General features: G+C 42.6%; 1 protein-coding gene across 1 annotated transcript in view; it reads left to right on the plus strand.

Annotated features, from left to right (window-relative positions):
• LOC145413828 (extracellular matrix organizing protein FRAS1-like) overlaps nucleotides 1-25,515 on the plus strand; it is a 596,816-nt gene that overhangs the window by 128,989 nt on the left and 442,312 nt on the right. Inside the window, exons 14-15 of the mRNA XM_080283490.1 lie at nucleotides 16,106-16,261; nucleotides 18,526-18,764. Of these exons, the coding sequence (XP_080139616.1) occupies nucleotides 16,106-16,261; nucleotides 18,526-18,764 (395 nt within the window). The remainder of the gene's footprint in view (nucleotides 1-16,105; nucleotides 16,262-18,525; nucleotides 18,765-25,515) is intronic.

The raw sequence follows: 25,515 nt of genomic DNA on the forward strand, positions 1-25,515 counted from the left end.
TGCATGAGGTAAGTTTAGTATGGAAAGAAGTACAGTATGACACTTTCTGGTAAGTATAGTATGGGAAAAAATACAATATGAAACATTCTGGTAAATATAGTATGGAAAATAGTACAACATGAAACATTTTGGCTACTTACAGCAAGTCCCTGGCCACCTCGATGAATAACCGCCTCCTCTCGGACTCTGACAGTAAGAACGATTTCCTGAAGCACTTGCACTACACTCTTCCTGAAGTCTTGCACTGAACTTAGTCACTAACACACAGAAGTCCGTTCTTTTCACAGTGTTCACTTTAGTCCAAATAATGTTCCATTAAATTTAAGTGTTGCACATTAACTTTTCCCAAGTTTTTTAAGTTTCCAAAGCCAAAACAAAGAAGGTTAGTTACGTTAAATTTCTTTTCTACTTAGTCTTTTCTCCCAACTTGAAAACCTTAACACAACACACCGTTTTTTTCACTGCACAACACTCAAAATTCCCGTGTGGTCTAGTGGAGAAGTTCTTGCTGTTTATTCACTGTCAGAGCCCGAGAGTATCACTGGCAGGCGTCCAAGGGGTGCATCGGTGGGTAGTGGTGATGGCGCACCGACTACAGAAGACTCTGAAGACAGCCGCAAACTCACGTCGAGCGGTGACTCCACTGTAGCTGATGTGCTGGGCTGTGGCTCGGAGCATGAGGGCCTGTCTTGGGGAGGCAACGGAGTGGAACCAGGGCTTGGCACAGCGGGGGTCACGGGGCCTGAAAAAACTGTCAATCGTTGACTGACGCAAGGACCGACGATTCTGGCGATTGATGATGCGCTGCCGGAAAGCACGCACTTCCTCCACGAGTCCCAAGGGCCCCATCTCCCTGTCGCAGTCCGGGTGTTCCAGGTAGTCTAGGACGAACTCTAGATGTTCCCGGAGTGCGCTCAGCTTGGGGATGGCTGAGTAGTGTCCTGCTGGGCGGAGTCTGCATCATCATCGCCTTCGTTCGTCGGAATCTTCAAGTTCGGGACTGACACCAGCAACCGAAGACGCGATCTCGATATCAGACAACGTCTGATACCCAGGATCGCCCTCGTGCGTCGTCCAACCACTCACGAACATCGTCCACATCAACATCGTCGCCGTGCGTACGTAGCCGTGCATGGAAGTCATCCACGTCAAACCCTAGGAAATCGTACTCCACATCTGTTCCGAGAAGCAGACGAGACCAACCATTTTCAAGAGTTTTCACAGGGACTTCCTTCCATGCACTAGCCCAGTTGTACAGCGCAGACTTGATGTTGTAGCGGCGAAGGTTTTCCAAAGTCCGCTTGCCTCGAGTGTCACGTCCTTCCTGCGCTCGTCCGTCCTCGAGAACCACCATCACCTCGTCCAGAACTTCCGACGGTACAGGCGCTTTGTTGCCACGATCACTCCTTGGTCCATTGGTTGAATGAGAGCAGTCGTATTAGGTGGCAGAAACATGCACCTAATACGGCCATTCTCAGCAACAGCAAGTCCTTGTCGCACGGGTGGGCAGGTGCATTGTCGAGGAGAAGGAGAGCCTTTACCTGGTCGCGAGGAATTCCCAGTGTCTTCGCCTGGTAATGTATGACCTCCTTGACGAAGTGATGGTGAAACCAGTCTTTGAAAATCACAGCTGTGAACCATGCTTTCAAAGAATGGTACCATACGACAGGAAGGACATCCATCACCCCACGAAGGCACCGAGGCTGCTTTGCACGGCCAACAATAACGGGCTTAAGCCGGTGCATGCCGTTAGCATTGGCACAACACAAAGCAGATATCCGTTCCTTAGAAAGCTTGCGGCCAGGTACACGCTTCTCCGTCTCATCGGCGAGAGTGTTCGTTGGCACCGAGCGATAGAATAGGCCAGTTTCGTCAGCGTTATAGACTTGACCGAGAGTGAGGCCCTCCCTGTCGATCAAGCCTTTCACCTTGTGCCGAAACTCGTCCACTCCATCTCTCGTTAGCGTCCAAAGCTTCGCCATGTGCTTTACGGTTAGTAAGGCCATGTCGCAACTTGAACGCGAAGAGCCAACCCTCGGATGCCTTGAAGTCTAGGGCGTCGTGAAGCCTTGCAAACTTCTCAGCAGCAGCCTTCAGCTCCGTTCCACGTACCATCACACCAGCTGCACGTTGCTGTCGATACCAAATCAACGTGGAGCGGTCGATCTCTGCATACTTGGGAGTAAACATAACCTTCCTCTCCACGTTGCGTTTGCTTCTCGACGAGAAGTCAGCCGTGTACTGCATGAGCTTGTCTCGGAACGCTTGATATCAAACAAAGTCGACCGGGCCAGGTTGAACTCGCGGAGAATGCGAGAGGAAGACCAACCCGCATCAACCTTCTCCAATATCTCCCGTTTCTTCTCCAGAGTCAACACCACTCTCTTCCTTTTCTCAGGAGGCGGGGCCATCATCACACACACTAAGAGTAGGGCAGAGAGCAGCAGGAGGCCTTGCAGCAAGTACGGCACCACCACAAAAGCGAGCACGTGGGCAGCCATGACGAAGAGCGTAGGTCTTGTCGCGGTGAGAGACAGGCGGGAAGTGGGGAGGATGCAGCGGCGCTCTATCGGACGTCGGAGGAATGACGAACCAAAACAATGCTCTCACGCGGCGCGCGCGGCAAGTTCAAATTACGGACGGCAAGAAATCGATTTTTTTCCCAATTTTTTTGGATTTTCGGACCATTTTGGGAATGTTTGATCCCAGGACGATAAGGTTCGGTTAGTGGGGATGTTCGGTTATTGGGCGTCCGGATATTAGAGGGATTACTGTATTTTCTTGTAGCACTTTTTGTACCATCGAAGCATATGCCTTTCATATGGGGGAATTAGTCCTATATTTTTCACTTTCGTACCTTTGAATTTTCATATATTGAGTCTTCATATATAGGGGACTCCCTGTGCTATGCAAGCCCACAATATCTATCTGTCTATCTATCTATCTATCTATATATATATATATCTATATATCCTATATATCTATCTATCTATCTATCTATATATATATATATATATATATATATATATCTATATATATATCTATCTATATATATATCTATATATATATATATATCTATCTTTCTATATATCTATCTATCTTTCTATATATCTATCTATCTATATCTATCTATGTATCTATCTATATATATATATCTATCTATATATATATATATATATATATATATATATATATATATATTTATATATTGTAGTTCCTCAATTGTCTGATGTAATAGAGTCAAAGGCATGTCTGGGAAGTGGCAATGTGCAGAGATTGAACAGTATCCCCCCAACTATACCCAGGCCATACCTATACTGAAACTCCAAGCTATGCATAACCTATTTGTACTGTACCTCTGCTTACTTTGGCAGTGTTTTCTGATCATTCAGGCATTTTTAGACATCAAAACAAATATAGGAATATAAAAAAATGTTTATATCCCCAAGAAAACCATTTAAAAACAACATTGAAAACCAAAAAACACTCCTATACACTACTGTATGTACAGTACCCCTCCTAATTTTGGCACTGTTTTCCAGTTATTCTGCCATGTTTAGACCTCAAGATACACAAAGGAAAATAAAAAATAATTTTAAACCAAGAAAACTATGAAAAAAAAAAGCATTAAAAACCCTAAAACACCCTACCTATACACTAGTGTATGTACAGTACCCATCCTAATTTTGGCACTGTTTTCAGGTCAGTCTGCCATATTTTGACATCAAAACACGCATGGTAATAACCAGAATAATTTTAAACACCAAGAAAACTATCAAAAGAACATTAAAACCCCCCAAACACCCTACCTATACACTACTGTATGTACAGTATCCCTCTAAGTTTGGCACTGTTTTCAGGTCAGTTCTGCCATATTTTGACATCAAAACACACATGGGATAATCCAAAATAAATTTAAACACCAAGAAAACTGTGAAAAAATACTAAAGTTCCCCATCAAAAAACATTCAATTGGGGTTCTTACCACCCAGTGCACAGCAGACAGGTTTCATAACCTGCACACCTCCAGCAGGTGTACCGTTGTCCCCTGTGGTCTAGTGGGCAACCTTTGCATTTAGCAAAGGTCAAAGAACTCCTTCTCCCCTCCTCCCTCTCTACATGCTGGAGCTGAGTGATGAGTGGTGACATACAGTGAAGTGATGATGACCTACCCGCCTCAGGAGACTTTGAAGACAGTCACAAACTTATGTCTAACGGAGACTCAGCAGCTGTCAATGTGCTCGGTTGTGGGTCCGATGGTGAAGGTGGGAAACGAGGTGGTGGTGGCGGTGGTGAGAATGGGCTGGCACTCGTGAGGATGGCAGGCTTGAAGAAGGAGTAGATCCTGGTCTGAAGATAGGACTGATGATTCTGCCAGAGGATGACAGCGTCCTTAAATACCCACAGCTCCATTGCCAGGCGCACCAACTCCCTGTTACAGTGCAGGTGCTCAGCGTACTCCAGCACTCCTCAAGACTCACACATAGGGCCCTGAGATGAGGGAGCGATGGAGTTGCAGGGGGACTGCGAGTCAGGGTCCTCATCCTCATCCTTGTCGGTGTCGCTGTCCTCTTTCATGCCCACAGAGGCAGCAGCGGCGATCTCCTCATCAGACATCGTGTGATAACCAAGATCACTGGTTTCGTCATCCAGCCAATCCCTCACATCATTAATGTCTACCTGCTTTCCTGCGGTTGGATGACAGTGGTGGAACTTATCCTTGTCAGACCCCTCAAGGTTGTACTTGGCTTCACTTCCCTGGAGGAGATAAGACCAACCACTTTCGAGGGTTTTCACAGAGACTTCCTTCCACGCATTTGCCCAGTTGAACACTGCAAACTTCAGGTCATAATGCCGAAGATTCTGCAAGGTTTGTTCCCCACGTGTGTCCTCAGCCCCGTCCTCGTCCTCCTCCAGCACAACTGTCACCTCTCTGAGAAGCCTCTACCAGTACAGTCTCTTGGCAGCCATGATAAAACCCTGGTCCTTGGTTTAATTACAACAGTCATTTTAGGTGGCAGAAACATGCTTCTAATGCACCTGTCATCAGCAACCAAATCCTTCTCAGACAGATGTGTGGGGGCATTGTCCAGGAGCAGGAGTGCCTTCACTGTGTTGCAAGCAATATCAAGGACTTCCATTTGATAATGGATAACCTCCTTGATGAAGTGTCTATGGAACCAGTCTCTGAAGATCTTAGTGGTAAACCAGGCCTTCACAGTATTGTACCACACAACAGGCAGGCTATCCATTAACCCACGGAGACAATGTGGTTATTTTGCACGCCCAAACAATAATGGTTTTGTGGTGGTGCATCCTGTTAGCATTATCACAGCACAAAACAGAGACACATTGTTTGTATAACTTGTGACCAGGCACAGTCTTCTCCTTCTCCTCTGCAAAGGGTTTGGTGGGCAGTGAGTGATAGAATAGTCCAGTTTCATCAGCATTATAGACTTGACCGAGGGCAAGGCCCTCGTCCTTGATCAGGTGCTTCACTTTCTGGGGAAACAGGTCAACATCCTTTGCTGCCGTGTCCAAAGCCTTTCCATGTGCCTTACATCCAGTAAGTCCATGGTGAAGCTTTAAGAGAAAGAGCCATCCTTTGGAAGCCTTGAAGCCATGTACGTGGTGCAGATGTGCAAACTTTTCGGCTACAGCCTTCACCTCTGTCCAGAGCACAAGTATACAATATTTTACAGTATCAAACAGTATACAGTACTCTCCCCAAACACATTTGTAATAATATAAGTAGTGATGACAGTGTTCAACAGTACTGTACAGTACATGTAAGTTGCTGAGTGGGTAGGTTTTTCAATTATTCGGCAAATCTGGTTATTCAGCATCAGCCCGGTCCTGTAGATCCTGGATAATTGGACTTCTACTGTGTATATATATATATATATATATATATATACAGATATATATGTATATACATTATATATATATATATATATATATATATATATATATATATATATATATATATATACACATATATACAGATATATATATATATACATCTATATATATATACAGTACCCTCACGTCCAACACGCGTTAGTCCAGCACGATTCGGGTCCAGCACGGAGAGCAATTAATTAGTATTATTTAATACGATTTAATTACTGCAACACGAGTGTGTTAGCATAACGCGCACAGAGCTCCGAGAAGTGGGCGAAATCCGTAGAGTTCACTCTAGCATGATCACCCCCGGTCCAACACGGTCGTACTGGACATTCCCATGATGATGATAGCCAATGAAAATTTCTGATCAAGTAGCCTTCCCCGCCCACTATCGTGATGTGATCGTGATGCCGCCCAATTAAAAACGCTTCTGGTGTCACGTGATGTTTTGTTTAAATTTCTCCCGCCACAGCGCCACTCAATCGCATAATTGCATTGGAAGTTGCTTTTTTCTTGCTGCATTTTCTGCCCTTGTTACTGCATTTTACCCTGCTCATGATACCTAGGAAGCCTTCTGAGAACCCCAAGAAGTGTCGGCACCTCCATCAGGCCACCAAGCTAAAAAGCATCGATAGGAAGAAGAAAGGGGAAAGGAAAGTTGACATTGCCAAGGCCTACAACATGAATGAAGCCAACATGATCATAATCAAAAACTAAGACAAGATCCTGGCAGCCGAAGGCTATCACACGGCACTTCATACCAGGTTGGCCGAGGATACGATGGTAAATCGGAACGGTAACGTGGTAAAATTGCCGACGATACCACGGGCATTTGGAATTCATCTGGATGGATTCCTGCCGAGGATATGGGCAAAACAGTGTGACCAAAACCCAGGCGACTCGACAGAGAATGTATCGTACTACAGCATTGAACATTTAGCCTGACACTGAATACATATTAATATTTTAGAATAAATATCAATCATTTTGAAACCCTTCTCATCGGCGTGCGTACCAATTTATAAACAAAGTTGCTTCTTCTTATTCTCTACCGAATCAGCGACAACGATCACTTTCCACAGTCACGAGACGGGGCTCTGGCAACAGTGTGAGAAGCATGCACTTTGCTGAGGATTACAGTGCTAGAACAGGCAGAAGCAGGACCTTCCATGGCTGTGGACGAAGATAGTGATTCTGAGTGTGATTTCGAAGGATTTATGAGGGAGGTTGAGGAGGAGCAACAGCCATTACCCGCTAGTGACGCCAGCAGCCATCCTCCGGGGACCCAGTAGGACTACCTACAGCCTTGGATACCACCTTCCATTCCCAGCAAGCCCACCAACACTATCCTAAAAGGTTAGTTATCATTCATAGCACAGTACCATTTATTATAATTACAATAGTACCAATATATGTATAGGTATATGGTAGGTATTTAGGATGACTTTTCCGAGGGTTGCTGACATAATTCATTTTTCCCCATAAGCTCTATTGTTAGTCCAACACGTTTTTCGTCCAACACGAGACCCATGCGTGACAATATTACTGTGCTGGACGCAAGGGTACTGTGTGTATATATATATATATATATATATATATATGGAGCCTCTGTGGTAAAGTGTGCATTTTTGTACACTGAAGAACGAGGATTCGTGCCCCGCCAGGGTAAAAAAAAACTTTGGGAGCGTTCTTCTGGCCACGTACTGCATTGGCGGACACAAGGGGTGCTGTGGTTGAATCAGTGTCGCATACTGTAAAGTATCTTTGCACCCAGTCGGCTTGCGCAGGCCAATTACACTTGGTTCACAGAACACACACATATCCAAAGCCATTCCAGCACAACAATTACACTTACAAGCACTTCTCACCCTACATACAATCACTACTAGACAGCCTAAGCCATTTGGTAGAGATACATTGGCTGTATCGTCCCCACTTCGGTAGGGATAGGACGGTCCTGCAGTGGACACTCAAACAGCTGATGAGATGAGATGAGATATGTGTTTATACATGTGTATATATATATATATATATATATATATTTATATACATATATACTGTACTATCTATCTATCTATCTATAGCCCGATGCCCTAATCCCGCAAAGGGTGGCCGCAGACAAAACGCCTCCATGTCGCTCTGTCACCCACCATTTGACTAGCCTCCCCTCAGCTCACCCCCTTTCCCTCATATACCTCTCAGCTCCATCCCTCCACCTCATCCTCAGTCTACCCCTCCATCTCCCTCCCTCCACCTCACCTACATACACCCTCTTAGTCAGTCGTTCATTCTCCATTCTCTCCACATGTCCAAACCACCTCAGTGTATTTCTCCTCATCTTCTCAACCACATCCACATCCATCCCACAACGTTCCTTCACTTCTTCATTCGTCAACCTGTCCCTCCATGTCACTCCACATGCTCCTCTCAGGTAACTCATTTCCACTGCTCTCACTCTTGACTTGTTCCCCTCTTGCAAGGTCCACGCCTCGCTTCTATACGTCAGGGTAGGGATCACAATACTATCATGCAGTGACTTCTTAACTTCCATACTCACCTCCATATTTCTCACCACTGCTTTCAGTGAACCAACAACCTTCCTTCCCTGCTGTACCCTTTTCACGCACTTCATCCCCCAAAGTTCTATCCTTACTCATCACACTACCCAAGTACTTGAATGCACTCACATTCTCCATATCCTCACCATCCAACCTCACTGTACATTCTGTGACTTCATTCCTCTCAAACACCATAACTTTACTTTTGTTTAAATTAACTTTCAGCTTCCTCCTCCTACACACTGTCCCGAATTCATTCACCAAACCTTGCAACTCCCATTCATCTTCACTCAACAATACTTATCATCAGCAAACAGCAACACCGGAATCTTCCAAATCTCACCCTCATTCATTTGAGCCACCCCCACATCCCCTGCCCTACCTTGCACCTCCTTTACAACCCCATCCATGTATATATTAAACAGCCATGGAGACATCACACAACCCTGTTTCAGTCCCACATTGAGATCAAAGAACTCACTCAGCTCACCATCCACTCTCACCGTAGCCCTAGCTCCTTCGTACATGCTCTTCACAGCACTCAACAATTTCCCCTCCACTCCATATATTCTTAATACCTTCCACATACCTTGCCTATCTATTCTGTCATAAGCTTTCTCCAAGTCCATGAAGGCAGCATACACTTTCCTTCCCTTCTCTAGATACTTCTCCACTAAACATTTTAGAACAAATATCTGATCTACACACCCTTTTTCCTTCCTAAATCCCCCTTGTTCTTCTCCAACTAGCTCCTCTGTCATATGCCTAACCCTATCAATGAGTATTGTACCATATATTTTACCAGTCACACTAAGAAGGCAAATACTCCTGTGGTTATGACATACTTCTCTCTCCCCTTTTCCTTTGTATAAAGGAACAATTATACCTGATTTCCAGTCCTCTGGAACCCTTCCCTCATCCCAAGGTAATCTACACAACTTCCATATCCACTCCACAACAATCTCACCCCCATACCTCAGCATTTCACCACAGACTCCGTCAATTCCTGGGGCCTTTCCCAACTTGATCATCTTCATTGCTATCCACTACTTCCGCCCTACTGATCTCTTCCTCCCTCCTCTCATCTCTTCTTCTCCAAGCCATTCCCCAACTCGCACTGCTCTCACTCTCTACATTCAACAAATCCTCAAAGCGCTCCTTCCATCTCCTCAGTTTCTCTCTCTTCTGCACCAACAATCTATTATTCCTATCTTTCACTCCCCTACAATTTTCCCTTTCACACTGCCTTACTTTCTTTACCTCCTTCCAAAACAATTTCTTACTCTCCCTCCATTTCACACTCAGATTCCTCCCAAACTCTTCATCCACTTTCTTCTTACTCTCCTTCATCAGTCTCTTCACCTCCCTTCTCCTGCTTACATATACCTCTCTCTTCTCTCTCTCATCTCCCCTACCTCTTATGCCTTCTTCTTTTGTTTCCACAGCTCGTTTCACCTCATCATTCCACCATGCTGTCCCTTGCACACCCTTGCATCTCCTCCTCACTCCACAAACCACCTTACACGCAGCGCCTATCTCTTCCGTGAATATCTTACATATATTTTCCACCCCTTCCATCTGCTCTAACTCATACCTTCCCAATCTTTCTTCCACTATGCTCTTATACTCTGCCATTTTCTCACTATCTTGCAAATTCTCCATTCTTCTCACAGGAGCTGTTTCCTCCTGTCTTCCCCTTCGTCTCCTCAACCATTTTCTTTGCAGCTTTACCTTGGCCATCACTAAGTGATGGTCCGAGACTCCATTCCCCCACCCTCTCCACACTCTTGCATCCAACACTTGTCTTCTCATTCGCTCATCCACACACACATAGTCTATCATTGCTTTTCGTTCAACAAGCTCACCATCCATCCTGTGCTCTCGCACAGTGAACGAGTTTATGGGCGGCAGACGAGCTCGTTCAAAGCGAATTCGTTCACTGTGAACAGCATATCTTATGGAAAAAATAGCATATGGGCAGCACCACTCTCTCAAAGTCCACTTTTTGAGCCATAGAGATGTGCTAAAAGGCACATGTCAAACAAATAGAATTCAGATATGCTGTATAAATTATAAAACACATGGTTATTTCCCTTAAATGAAGCAGATGGTGGCCCTGATTGGCTTGAATACAGGTGGTTCCTAGGCAAGGAGATACACTTAGTTTGTCCTTGCCACATCACACTCCACTCCCTCATTCCCATCATCTGTCTCACCCTCATGACTTGACTGAACCACATCCCTATGTGCCTGTACTTCATTCACGTCTCCCACAAATCCTTCAGAGTCGAAAGATGACACCACAGAGTTACTGACACCACATCATCATCGTCTTCCCCAGGAAGTGTAGCAGACGATGTAGAAGCATCTAGTTGTGTTGTTCTCGAGTTCAGTAGTAGTGTGTGATGAGTGCTTGTTTTCTTCTGTTGACTTCCATATTGTGCCTTTCAGTGTTGTGACAAAAGGTGGTTTCTACTCCACTGAGCACTTCCTGTGTCCTAAGGTAGCTGGTTTCAATTTCCTTGACTTCTTCTCTCAGAACATACAGTGCCGCAAGAATTTTACTGATCTTAGGCAAATGGACATAGGCATATCTTCGTCCTCTGTTGGATTCTGCTCAAGAGGTTGCTTAGATCTGGCCTCTTGTGCTGTGTCTGTTGAGGGGGAGGGGGTCGTTCAGTATAGGAGATGGCGGTTAAGGCTTACTCTTTCCACCGATTTCGTTCACTTGGGGATCAGCTCGTTCATTATGGTTTTGTGGACCTGATTACCCCCTGCTCGTTCAGTAGGTGAATCGTTTACTCTGAACACGTTTACTGTAAGTGGGCAGTGTGTATATATATATATATATATATATATATATATATATATATATATATATATATATATATATATATATATATATATATATATATATATATATATATATATATATATATATATATATATATATATTATATATATATATATATATATATATATATATATATATATATATATATATACACACACACACACACACACACACACACACACACCGCAAACTGACTTAAGACCTACACACAGAATTGCTCTGGGAGAGTTGTCAGTCTTTGCTTTGTGTTTCCACCTCTACCAAGTGAAATTTTTGGGCAAGAAGTAACTGGCAACTCCTCTGGTGTTGGTAGGAGGTGGTGAAACACTCAGCACGTCAGTTCTTGCCCAGAATCAAGAGTGGGGGTATATGTTCCCGTCACTCCGAGCTTGCACCTCCCTCTTTTTTCGTATGCATTACTGTTTGCCCTGTTGTTTTCCTAGAGGCAAGTTGTCATGCCTGGAAAGTACTGCTCAAGGGATGAGAGGGTCCATATCATTGCATGGAGGCAGGATAATGTCCCTATCAACACGATTTGTGAACGTACTGGACGTGCTAAGTCGACCCTCTTGAAAATTCTTGCTGCAGCGCACGGCCTGCCACCTGATGTCGTACTAGAGCACAAGCATGGTGGTGGAAAGAAGAGGACGACATCCAGAGGTACAGATACGTTTCTGAAGAAGGAAGTAATCAAGGATCCTCGACTGACAGCAGCAGAATTTGGGAGAATGCATCCCTAGCTGTTACAAAATGTCTCAGTTCAAACTATCAAACACCACTTGCAGAAGGAGCTGGGTTTGCCAAGCCACACCGCAGCCAAGAAACCGCTTCTCACTGACCGCATGAAGAAGCAGCGCATTCAGTTTGCCAAGAAGTATGCACACTGGACATCGAATGAGTGGAGAAAAGTTATGTTTTCCGATGAAAGCACATTTCAAGTGTTCCAGGTGCATTCTGCCAAGGTTCGTCGCCCTGCCTCCCGTAGTCAATATGACCCTGCTTACACGGTGCTGACTGTTAAGCATCCACAATCAGTAATGGTATGGGGGTGTTTCTCAGGTGAAATGGGAAGGGGAGGCCCCTACTTTCTTCCTAAGAACTTGTTGATGAATGGTGGCCAGTACATTAAAGTTCTGACAGATCATATGTACTTTTAGCTATTCATGGATGTGACTTTTGCGTGCACGATTCAGCTCCATGTCACAAGTCAAGAAAGATGACAAAATGGCTTAAGGATAATTGGATTGAGGTTCTCGACTGGCCTGGCAACAGTCCGGATCTAAATCTGATAGAAAACTGCTGGGCAAAGATGAAGAAAATCATGGCAGAGAAGAAGACACCCAGTCTGGACAACCTGAAGACTGAACTGACAAATGTTTGGTGCAAAGAAATGTCCTTAGATTACTTTAGAGATCTAAGTGATTCCATGCCAAAATGCATTCATCTGGTCCTGAAAAACAAGGGAAACATGATTTCATATTAATGAATGGCATTTCATGAACAAACATTGTGATATACTATGATTTCTTTGTTTTTTAAAACCTTGTGGGGAGAGGTTCTAAGTGAATTTGTGGTTGCTGTATATATATATATATCCATCCATCATCCAACTCTACGCTGCCCCATGAGCAGCGTAGAAGCCCGGGGCCAGGCAATTTGGTCCCGACATCTAAGATGAGAGTGACCAGCCTTACTCATCCCTGAGTGGCATTACATGAACAATAACCCCAACCACCCCTTGGATATAAACCTTCACCGGCTCAATCCGATTGGAGCGCAATAATTACTCACTAAACCACCAGGTGCCAAAATTTGGTTATATGGTTACCACCCTGCGTAGTAAATGGTTTCCTGTTGAAACCATTTGGCTTGTCACTCAGTGTAGAGTCACCCACAGGCAGAAGGGAAAGGAAAGAATGAAGGAAAGAAAGACAGAAGAGGAAGTGTAAAGTTACCCGTAGGCAGAAGGACAAGGAAAGAATGAAGTAAAGGAAGACAGAAGAGGATGGAGGAGAGGAAAGGGCAGACACCCAACAGCATCACTACATCGAGTGAGTGCATGGTGAGCGCCCCCACCTACCACAATTTATATATATATATAAGTCATCCTTACTGTCAGTTACTAATCATAATCATCCATGAACCTTTACCCCCATTTAGGAACCCATCAGTAAGTGAAAGATTTGACTGCTGCCTCCTTGGTACATGAACCTCAAATTTCCCTATCCTTTTTTTTTTTTTTTTTTTTTTTTTTTTTTTTTTTTTTTTTATGCAAAGAAGGAATCAAGGGCCATGAGCCCTCAAGTTGTTACCACCAAGAAAAAATGAAAACAAGTTAACAGAGAGCCAAATTCAGGATCCGTTCATTTTGAGATGCCTGGACACATTGCGCATGAAAGATTGGAGATCATATGCAGTAGGACACATCTCTCATTTCTTTCTCTCTCTCTTCTGTCCTGGTCCTCTCTCTTTCCATACGATATAAGGTTTAGGTTTCTTTCTTCCAACAGTACTCAGAATCTCAGTTTCAGAGACATTCATTTCTGTGGCTTGTTACATAGAATGTTCTCTGTCACACACTTTCAATGACTTTCCTTTCTGCAGCTTGAAACCTGGAAAGTTGTCAGTCATTGACATTCACTTACTTTCATTTCTGCAGCTTGTAACCTGTAAAGATCTCTGTTACTCACAGCCCAGGCTTCTCTCAGGGCAGTACAGTAAATGATAAATACCTCTGTGATTACCATATACTCCTCTTTCCCTTTCTGCATATACAAGGATACTGTTTTACATGTCCCAGTTCCCTTTTTTAATGCTGTTTTACTTGACTTTCTGTCTTGTGGCACTCTGACATTCTCCTAGGCCATTTGGCTCATTTTCTGGATCTACTTAATCACTGTGCTGGTAGAGGATGGTAGCCATCATCCATTCAGCATGATGAAGTGTTGATTACTTCCTCCTTCACCCTTATTATTCTGTCTTTGTGTCTCCCTTTCTCTCTTCCCATTATTCACTTTCCTTCCTGTCGCATTTTAGTACTCTACTTTCCAGTTCAGGTGGCTCTACACTGAGTAACGTGCCTAAAGGTTTCCAGCAACCTAGGAAACTATTTACAATGCTGGATGGTAAAACCATATAACTAGTTAAGAGGGTGGCATGGTGTCTACTGTGGTGCCCCTGCAAACGATGGAGAACCACAAACGTGGTGTCCATTCAGGAACTAAACCTCCACCATTTTCCCCTGGCTAACAGCACCTTGCTATCATGAGGTACTGCAAGCCACAAGGGAATACAGTATCAGTTCACTGCACTGGACAGCTGTGCAGGGACTGTTGCTTGCCTGCAGTTGAAGGGTCTGCTCAGCCAGACAGACTGGAGTTGATCAGCAATAACTTGGTCACTATTTTCTCCTGTATTTCAAGATTTTGGCATCCACTTCGTCGGGTTCTAATGCATTTTCCAATACATCAGTACCTCTCTCACTTTTATCCTTCCTCTCTTCTTGCCTGTTTTCTCCCAGGTACTGCTCCTCTGTTTTGATAACACTACTTTCATTTTCTACATTCATCAAGTCATTAAAAATTTTCCTTTTTTCTTCTTCTTCACTGGCATTGTGTCATTTTTCCTTTAGTCCCTTTTCTACCTCCTGTATCATGCTTTATTTTCTTGATCTTTCCAAACAGCTTTTAACATTCTTCCAAACTCTTTATCTACTCCCTTTTTTACTCTCCTTCATTAATCTTCTCACCTTTCCTCTCCCTAACATATGAGTACAACACACATGCCCATACATGCACATTTACCTCTCTCTCTCTCTCTCTCTCATTTCTTCTCTTCCATGGCTTGTTTCATCTTCACATTCCATTATGTTGTTCCTTCCACCCACTCACCACTTGTTACCTTACACACAAACTCACATACTGCAAATATTTCTATGATGAACCCGTCCATCTTCCACCTCTTCCATCTGCATCAAGTTATGTCTGCCTAGCAGCAAACTGCTATACACAATATCTGCCCAAACTAGCCCCCCAAATATGGAAAAATAAAATGTGTCATAGTTTTAAGTTGGATATGGACTGATGATATTTTCTGGGCCATTTTAATATCATACCATGGAATGGTCATGGTCAGTCCTTGTTGACTGATGTTGTGGCCTGTGGCTCATCTAGATGTTCAGGGGATAGGGAGGAAGCCGGGGAATGTTGTATAACCAGTCAGTTCCTCTGCCTGCTTATCTTGGTGCCACTACTTGAAGGTGCCCCTTCTCAGCTCCTGGCCTATCCCTGAAATAGTTCAGTGTGATTTCTCAGTAAATGATAACTTTAATTGTGTAATACAGCTTATTTGTATGTACTATTATGGGTAGTTGTAACCCCTGCAAAATGTTGTAGTACTGTTGTTGACACAGTATAACAACAGCTAAGCATAGGAAGGCTGTTACTTCAACCCTTACAGTATGTTTGAAATTTTTCATATTATACTTTTGATTTCAGCTTATAACACTGGTTTGTATAATTGGTTTGTCACTTCTTTGTTGCATTAGCATTGGTGATGTTAACCTGGAGATGTTGACTCTTTCATTGTGATGGCCTTTTTTTTTTTTCTTTTTTTTTTTTCATACATCCAGATGATTTGTAAATAGAGGCGTTATATAGAGCCTTCACTCAACCATTGACTAATAAGGGACTCTCCAAAGCTAAATGCAATCTTATGGTGGTAGTAAGATGAAGGCAAAAAATATGTATTTGGGATGAAGGGGTTAACAAGATATTTTGTATTTCAGGATGTGACCCTCGGTGCCGTACGTGCTCTGGGCCAGGTCACAGAAGTTGCCTGAGCTGCCATAAAGGAGCTACACTTCTCTCTAGAAAGACGGGGGCAGAATGTCTCACCAAGTGTTATCGTAGACACTATCTTGCCCACGACAACACCTGTCAGGGTAACAAACTTGTTCATAATTTTCTGCCATATACAGTGATACCTTGGTTATTGTAGATTATTGGAACAGAGCCTAATGCATGATAATAAAATTGCATAATAACAAAAACAGATCCCATGAGTGGGCACCCTACTCATAAATTCAAATTTTCCCTTTTGCAACAATTTATACACACTAAATACATACATACTGTTACAATAAGTATCAGAAACACACTTAGGCATGGTTAGGTGAATAGAAAGGGATGGACAGGGCACAGTAAGTAAGAAACACATACCACATGGGCCTGAGGTAAGGGGTTCAGAGGCTAGGGGGTGGAGAGAGAGTGAGAGAGAGAGAGAGAGAGAAACTATGGTTACCCTTGTGCACTTCCTCTTTTCCTGAATTTTCTCTCATTGGATGTGGCCCAGAAATGAATAAGAAGTACAGAACAGGAGCAGGGAAAGAGAGAGAGAGAGATGGAGATTGGAAAAGTACATTTCCCTTCTGACAATCACACAGAAGCCAGAATCACCTACTTGTCTTTGTGTAAACATCATTTAGGCAAATGATAAGAGAGCAAGAAATGCCTTGTGTACTTCCTCTTTTACTGAATTTTCTTTTATTGTTTTCTTTTATAATCTTCAGATGTGGCTCAAAGATGTATTAGAGAGAGGGATAGAAGTAACAGGGGGAGGTAAGGGATTAAGGAAAGAGAAAAGAGGAAGAGCAAAAGTGGGAAAAAAATAGAGAGGGGGGAGAGAAGAGGGATTAATAGATCTGTGGTCTGTCAGAATGGGGTTTTGTAATGGAAAAAATAATTATATCTTTTTGTACACAGGACTGGCTGTGTACTGGTTTTCATGGTATTCTGAGTTTAACAAATGACTGCCCAAACTGGTTATTCTACAAACATGTAAGCATGGTACTTTTAGAATAAACAAATCCTTTAGACACTCATTGTACTTGCCATAAACATCAGTACAGTAATCCCTCCACTAGATGTAATAGAGCCAAAGGCATGTCCATGAAGTGGTCCCTTCTGGAAAGTGGGGCCCCTGCCTGCTGGACTGGTACTTATGGACCCTAACCAAGCCTAACTTTGAAATCCACCTAAATAACTCCCTACCAGACATGCATAGCACCTATTTAAATGTATTTAAGACCCTATTCACACCAATAATGGACATAAAGCATGAAATAAATGAAATGGAACTAGAGAATAAGAAATTAGAAGTGGTTATGGATAATATTTAGCAGTGTACAGGGTACTTACAGCACGTCTGTGGCCGCCTCCTCTAAGGCTCTGGTAGTGGTGAAAATCCTCTTGAAGCACGTACAGTAATCCAGTGTTGTGCTATACTTAATTCTTTGCACTGTGAGTTATAATTGTTTAACACTGCACATTCTGTTCTTAATTGTGCCACGCCAGTTTCAACCGCAAGTTTCAACCGCCACTTTGCACTCCACACTTAATCCTTTGCACTGTAAATTCTAATTTCTTAACACTGCACAACACTGTAAATTCCCATGAGGTCTAGCGTCGAGGTATTGCAGTTTATTTACTGTTTATTCACAAAACCGAGCACGTGCGGTATCCATTGCGATGAACACCTACCCTCTACGGTTGTTAGGCAGTAACTGGGGAGCGAGAGAGGAAGGAAGGGATGAAGGGGTGCATAAACAACAGCTGTTCAGCGCCATGCGCCACTGTGCGGCAATTACATATTACGGATGGGGGGGGGGAATCAGATTGGGGGGGGGGCAATTTTTGGGTTCTGAAGGTCTAGGCCTACAATGTCCGGTAAGTGGGGAGTCCAGATAGTACAGGGATTATTGTAGTTTTATCTTGTCATTTGTTGGTAACTTACTTTACACATTTATGAGTTTTAGTGGGGGCTGAAATGCATCTTCACTGTTTAAACAAAACTCCAATAGGATCTTACTCACACTAGAATACTAGAATTAGTGTGAATCCTATATGCATTCCAAAGCAAGTACAAAGTATCTTCCCAGTATGGACTGCGAGATCTTTGAGATATTAATTTTTCCTTGTAACTCACTCTCTCTCTCTTATATGATAATTACGGGTGGGGACTGAAATAGCTCAGCCCAGGTTCCCTAAATACTGAAAGGATTAATATGGGGTTTCACTTTACTTGCTGTATTTACTGCCTTCCAAAACCCTGATTTCATGTTTTCATTTCTTCCAGCATGTCACTCAAGCTGCAGTGTGTGCACAGCCCAATACAGCAATGCCTCCCAAGCCTTACCAACACTCTCAGTCTCCTTCAGTACCACATCCACCTCATTGTCATTCTCTCACTCGTTGTCTGTGTGTGTCCGTTGCAAGAATGGGACTCTGCGAGAGAGTGAACATTGTGTGAGTGATTGCAGTCTTGGGTACTATTATTCCCAGGGAACCAACATCTGTTTACCCTGTCATTCTACTTGCCGCACATGCCATGGACCACATATAAACAGCTGCAGTAATTGTTTGGAAGGAGCCACACTCACAAACGAAGTAAGCACAATACCTTTTTAATTTATGTCATCACTATATTGTATGTGACATTTAGAACATCTGTCTGTTTATCTATCTGTCTATCTATCTGTCTGTCAGTCTGTCTATCTATGTATCTATCTATCTATATATGCACAGGTGGTCCCCAACTTACGATTGGGTTACGTTACTAAAAACCTGTCGTAAGTGGAAGATATTGTAAGTTGAAAATACATTTAACCCCTAAAGACTGCAAATTCCCCCAGCCCCCAGATATGCAAAAAGGGTCTGTTTTTTTAACTTTCACCAAGGTAAAATTTTTTCTTACAGCTTTCAAGAGCTTCAATTTACACACCTGAAAATGTATCTTTCACTCCCATATAACATACGGTTACCACAATGTTGACTATTAGAGAACGTCAGGAATAAAAATTGTTACCCCTTGTGTATAGAAAAAGTGTTCCCTACATGACAACAAGTGGGTTGGCAGAGGGCTAGTGCCCTTCCATGGAAAACCACTTACAAAAAATACAAACAAGAAGCCTCGGACCAGGACTGACCAACAGGTGATGACTAAGGACCGGACAAAGGAATGATATTGATTGCGACATGGAATGTATGGGGTGCAAGTGATGGGGTGAAAGAGTCAGAGATTGTCCAGGTGCTTGAGGGTGCAAAAGTTTTTTTTTTTTTTTTTTTTTTTCTTCCAAATAACAGAACAGAGGAAGGAAAAACAAATTAATAAAAAAAAAAAAAAAAAATCCATACACCAGATTACTGGTGTCCTCTGTTCATAAAATATCTGTAACAGTTAGACTTTGACAGCTGTGGGTTGAAGTTTGGAGGGAAGCAACTCTGAGGAAGCGACTTCCAGAGAGATGCAGTTCGAGGAATGAAAGAATTCTGATAGGCAGAAGTTCTGTAATATGTCTGAATGACGTTCCAATCATGAGCGCTACCAGATGCCCGTGTAGCACAAGGGAAGGCATGGAGAGGTGGCATCATAGATGCAACTTTGTCTGAGCATTTGTCTTAAAAATATCTGTAAAATAACGTAAAGGAGGCAACTTCCCTTCTTACCTGTAGGAGAGGTAGTTTATTTGTAATGGTAAGGTTGTTAGTAATTCTAACAGCTTCGTTCTGAGCTTTGTGTAGTTGTTTTAATGCAACCTTTCCACATCCATTCCACAAGGGTGAGCAATATTCAAGCCGAGAGTGCACATGACTCTTATAGCTAACTGCTTGTCAGTGAAGAAGTTATAGACTCTGTACAATAATCCAAGTTTCTTTGAGGCTGTTTTAGCAAGTGATCTAACATGAGAGGTCCAACTGAGGGCATTGTTAAGTGAGACGCCGAGAATTTCAATACTTTTGGAGATGGGAATATTAGTAGCACTGAAGGTAATATATGAATCTGGTAATATCTATTAGTAAATTGTATATATTTAGTTTTACTAGCATTAAATGAGACAAGATTGTTTTGTCCCCATTCACTGATCATAGATATGTCTTGATTTATGGAGATGGCTGTACTGAGTTGAGAGGTAGAGGTATTAGACTTTGTAAATGGGTGTCTGAGCGTGAATGAGCTATGTAGTGTTGAGTCTTCTGCATATGAGTGGATGGGATTGTGGGTGACAGGTAAGAGATCATTAATATGAACCAAGAATAGGGTTGGCGCCAGATATGAAGAAATCAAAAGAACAAAAGACATTAGTCCATAGCAAGGGAGTTTGAACAGCAGGAAACTGCCATACTCTGTCGAAAGCTTTAGAAATATCAAGGACTACTGCATGAGTTTCTTCATGTAGGTCAGTTGATTGATGGATGATGTGAGTTAGGAGATTGAGTATGTCAATGGTGGATCTTTCGTGGTGAAAACCATTTTGTCTGTCACTAATTAAGTTGTTGGATTCAAGATGCTTAACAATGTGCTTATTACTTAAAGTTTCAAATACCTTACCAAGAAAAGATGTGACAGCTATTGGTCTGTAATCAGAGGGGCCAGAGGAACTTAATTTCTTTGGAATCGGGTGGATATTGGCTTCTTTCCATGAATTTGGGAATGAAGAAGTACGTATCCATAGTCTGAATAATTTAGCTAGAACAGAGGCAAGTTCAGGGAAACACTTTTTCAAAACAATTGGCAGAATTCCATCTGGGCCTGGAGCTTTGTTGGTAGGTAAATTGTCTTGGATGGATTTTACATATCTTGTCTGTATTTTAAGTGGGACAATTTTGGGAGAGTCAAGTTCTAGTACTGGGACATTCTGGCTGGCATCCTCTATGGTGGAATTTCTGGCAAATGTACAGGTAAGCCCTTAATTCACGCGAGAGTTAGGTTCCCAGACCCTTCGCGTATGTGGTAAAATCACGTATATGTTCTGCCCTTGTGTGCACATAATTACGCATGTCTGTATGTATATTACATCTGAATAATACTGTTTATGCACTACATACACCTTATAAACTAGCATAAAGTATTAAAAACAACAAAAATGTAACAAATTTAAAACTGAAACCTGACAAGCTCAGGCGTAGGTGGAGACACTTCAGCAGTCTGGTGCACTAGCCCTCACTGTCTCCTGTATGCTACGTTCTCCTTCTTTATTGTATGAACAGTTGACTCACCCCAAACATACGGTTCTGAGACAATTCACCATCAAGTCAATTCACCATCAAAACATGGACAATTCCCCGTCATTCTATTAATATACTTGATTGATTAATTAATACTTTAATAACTAATTTCAGGGGGATTTTATAACTCATATAAGTAAAAAACTAGTGTACTGTACTTGCTAAATAAACTGGTATGTAAATAAATGACGGTGAATCGTCCTGACAGAGAATTGTCGCCGACATTCCTCCCTGAAGTCTGTCCAACACTAACTTTCTCTGTCAGCAACATCACTTTACAAGTCAGTTTTGGTGTGTTACCACATGCATCACTAGCACTACGCTTATGCCCCATGTTGACAGACAAGGCAAGCAATTACTGGAAGGCAGAAAAATAAGCCACAAATAACGATTTGCAAGTCATGCATGGTTCGACCGTCGGATTCAAACTGACTGTGTGGTGCATGGAAGACCGATCTCCCAGGCTCCCACACACACATACACACACACACATACATATATGTGTGCACACGGGCAGCAGGTAGGCATTTTTTATATTCTATTTATTTCTCTTGTATATTGAAATTACTTATTTGAATACTATAATTGTGTTTTAATTATTGTACGAAAAATTCGTGGATAACCGAAATCGCGTGAAAAAGTTCACGTGAATTAAGGGATAACTTGTACTGGCAAAAATATCCGCTTTCCCACACGGGTCATTTGTAATGTTGCCATCTGAAGATTTTGGTGGGGGAATGGAAGATATCTTCTTAAAGTTATTATTGAAAGAATTAAGAGTTGACCAGAATATTCTATTGTCATTAGGGTTGTTAAGTAGTTTTGATGCTTTCTTTTGAAGAAAGTTTGATTTAGCTAGATTTATTACAGCTTGTGCATGATTTCTAGTAATTTTAAATTGAGAGAGTGATTCAGAGGTTGATTTTTAGTAAGAGTTATATGCTAATGACTTTTGGGCTGTTGCTCTGGCACAGTTGCCATCAAACCGTTTTGGAGAGGATGTATGTGGATTAACTGAAACTAAATGGTGAGGTGAGAGTGTGAGAGAATGGGAGTATGGATGGGGTATATGCACGAGAGTAGGTGAAAATGAGAGGGCAAAAGGAGGAGTGTGTATTGTTGTGAGTATATAAGAGAGTATGGATCAGTTGGCTCGAGGAATGTGTGGATAAGATTGAAAGTTGACTACAAATGTAGGCAATTGTGTGCTTGTATGTGCCAATGCAAGACCGTGCAAGCAGAGTGAGAGAAGAGTTCTGGACAAATGTGGAAGCATGCAAGGGAAAGTTTGAAAGAAATGAGAGAGTGTTTTTGATTGAAGATTTGAGTGGAAGAGTATAGAATGTGAAGGTGGTTGGAGTAGTTGGTGAGTGGGGTGTGCTTGCAGAGATGGATGAAAATGGCAGTACTTTAGTGGACATTTGTGCTGGGAGGGAATTGGTGATAGCCAGTACCCTCTTCAGACACAAAATGATCCGCAGGTATTCATGGCGAGTGATGAGAAGGGTGGGTGGTGAACTGAATGAACGGAAGGCAGTGATTCATCACGTGTGTGTGGATGATTGGATGAGAAGGTGTGTAATGGATGCAAGAGTATATAGAGGTTGGGGGAGTGAACTTTCTGACCACCAGTTGGTGATGGTGAGAATCAAGGTCCAAATGGAATGGAGAAATAGAAGACGGGAAGGACAGGAGGAAGTAGTTCATACAAGGATGGTGCAAAGGTTACAAGAGGAGGGAAAAAAGGCAGAATATATGAGAGAAGTGGAGGAGTGATTGGGTAAATATGGATTGGAGCAGATGGGGGATGTGGAAGGTGTGTACAAGATATTTATCTTTGCAGCATGTGAGGTGGTGTGTGGGGTGAAGAGAAGATAAAAAAGGGTGCAAGGAACAGCATGGTGGAATGAAGAGGTGAGACAGGCTATGGAACAAAAGAAGAAAGCATGTAGAGATTGGATGAGAAAAGTGCATGGAAGAAGTTGAGAGACGGAAGAGAGATTTATATGTAGAGAGGAAGAGAGAGGTGAAAAGATTAGTAAGAAGAGAGTGGATGAGGAATTTGGAAGGAATTTGAGTGTAAAGTGGAGGGAATGTAAGAAAATGTTCTGGAAAGAGGTAAAGAGAGTTAGATAGGGTGGCAAAGAAGTTAATCAGAGAGTGAAAGATAAAAATGATAGATTACTAGTGGAGAAGGGAGAAAAAGTGAGCAGATGGAGAGAACACTTTAAGGACTTGTTGAACATGGAGAATGAAAGTAATGCGAGTATAAGTGGCTGGGGAATGGCAGGGAGAAGGAGGGAGGTGAGAAGACAGGAAGAAATCACTAGGATGGAAGTTGTGGAAGCAATGAAGAAAGTCAAAATGGGGAAAGCCCCTGGAATTGATGGAGTGTGTGGTGAAATGCTGAAGCATGGGGGAGAGATAGTAGTAGAATGGATGTGGAAGATGTGCAGATTGGCCTGGGAGGAAGGTAGAGTGCCAGGGGATTGGAAGTCAGGTATAATTATCCTCCTGTACAAAGGAAAAGGAGAAAAAGAAGTGTGTGGTAATCATAGGGTCATTTGTCTTGTAAGTGTAATAGGTAAAGTATATGGTAGGATACTTATTGACAGAGTTAGGGAAATAAAAGAAATTAGTTGGAGAAGAACTGGGAGGTTTTAGGAAGGGAAGAGGTTGTGTAGATCAGATATTCATTCATAGATCCTTAGTGGAAAAGTTTCTAGAGAAGGTAAAGAAGTTGTATGTGGCCTTCGTGGATTTGGAGAAAGCATATGACAGGGTGAATAGCCAAGGATTGTGGAAAGTATTAAGAATATATGGAGTAGATGAGAAGTTGTTGAATGATGTGAAGAGTATGTATGAGGGTTCTAAGGTTGCAGTGTGTGTGGATAATGAACTGAGTTTTTTTTTTTTTTTTTTTTTTTTTTTTTTTAAGGTCGGCCTGAAACAGGGATGTGTCATGTCTCCATGATTGTTCAGTCTGTATATGGATGGGGTTATAAATGAGATACAGTACAAGGTAGGGCAGTGGATGTTGGAGCACCCCTAATGAGAGAGGGCAAGGTTTGGAAACTCCCTGTACTGTTGTTTGCAGATGAAAGGAAGCTTCAAGTCTTGGTGGATGAGTTTGGGAGAGTGTGTAAGAAATGGAATCTAAAGGTGAATGTAGGGAAGAGTAAAGATATGGTCTTTGAGAGAAATGAAGTCAGTGAATGTACAGTCAGGTTGGATGAGGAGATAATGGAAAATGTGACTGAGTTTAAGGACTTGGGTAGTGTGATGAGTAAGGATGGAAGTTCAGAGGGTGAAGTGCTTGAAAGGGTACAGCAATTAAAAAATGTTGCTGGTTCCTTGAAAGCAGTGATAAGAAACAGGGAAGTGAACATGGAAGTGAAAAAGTTGCTGCATGAGTGTTTTGTGATACCAGCTCTTACTTATGGAAGTGAAACTTGGTCCTCGTTGGAGGAACAGAGGCCAAGAGTGAGAGCAGTGGAAATGAGTTATTTGAGAGGAGCATGTGGAGTCACATGGAGAGACAGACTGACAAATGAGGAAGTGAAGGAGCATTGTGGTGTGGATTTGGATGTGACAGGAAGCGTTAGGAGCAACATGTTGAGGTGGTTTGGCCATGTGGAGAGGATGGAGAGTGAGTGACTGATGAGGAGAGTGTATGTAAGTGAGGTGGAGGGGGGGAGGGGGAGGCCAAGGATGAGGTGGAGGGATGGAGTGGAGAGGTATATGAGAGCTGGGAATAGGGCAGTGAAATAGTGGGGGACAGGATGACATGGAGGCGATTTGTTTGTGGCCACCCCTTACAGGATTAAGGCATTTGGCAATAGATAGATGGTACAGAGAGAAAAAAAAGATGCTCCAAAGTAAATTTTGGTCTTACATATTTGAAATTTTGACTTTACACACTAGAAAATGTATATTTCTCTCTCATACGTCTGATGGTTACTGCACAATTGGCCGTATAAATTATGAAAAAAGTCACTCCTCACTATGGGCGAGAATGGGAAGTAATAAGGGGGAATAGGGAGATGGAGGGAGTGTGAGGGAACATCAGGAGGGGGAGAAAGGGAGGAAATATGTCTGCCACACACACCCAATATGGTTTAGAGGGGATATG

The sequence above is a fragment of the Coenobita brevimanus genome, chromosome 97 (genome assembly GCF_032717465.1).
Source record: "Coenobita brevimanus isolate Jiangsu-jjx chromosome 97, ASM3271746v2, whole genome shotgun sequence".
NCBI classification, from domain to species: Eukaryota; Metazoa; Arthropoda; class Malacostraca; order Decapoda; family Coenobitidae; genus Coenobita; species Coenobita brevimanus.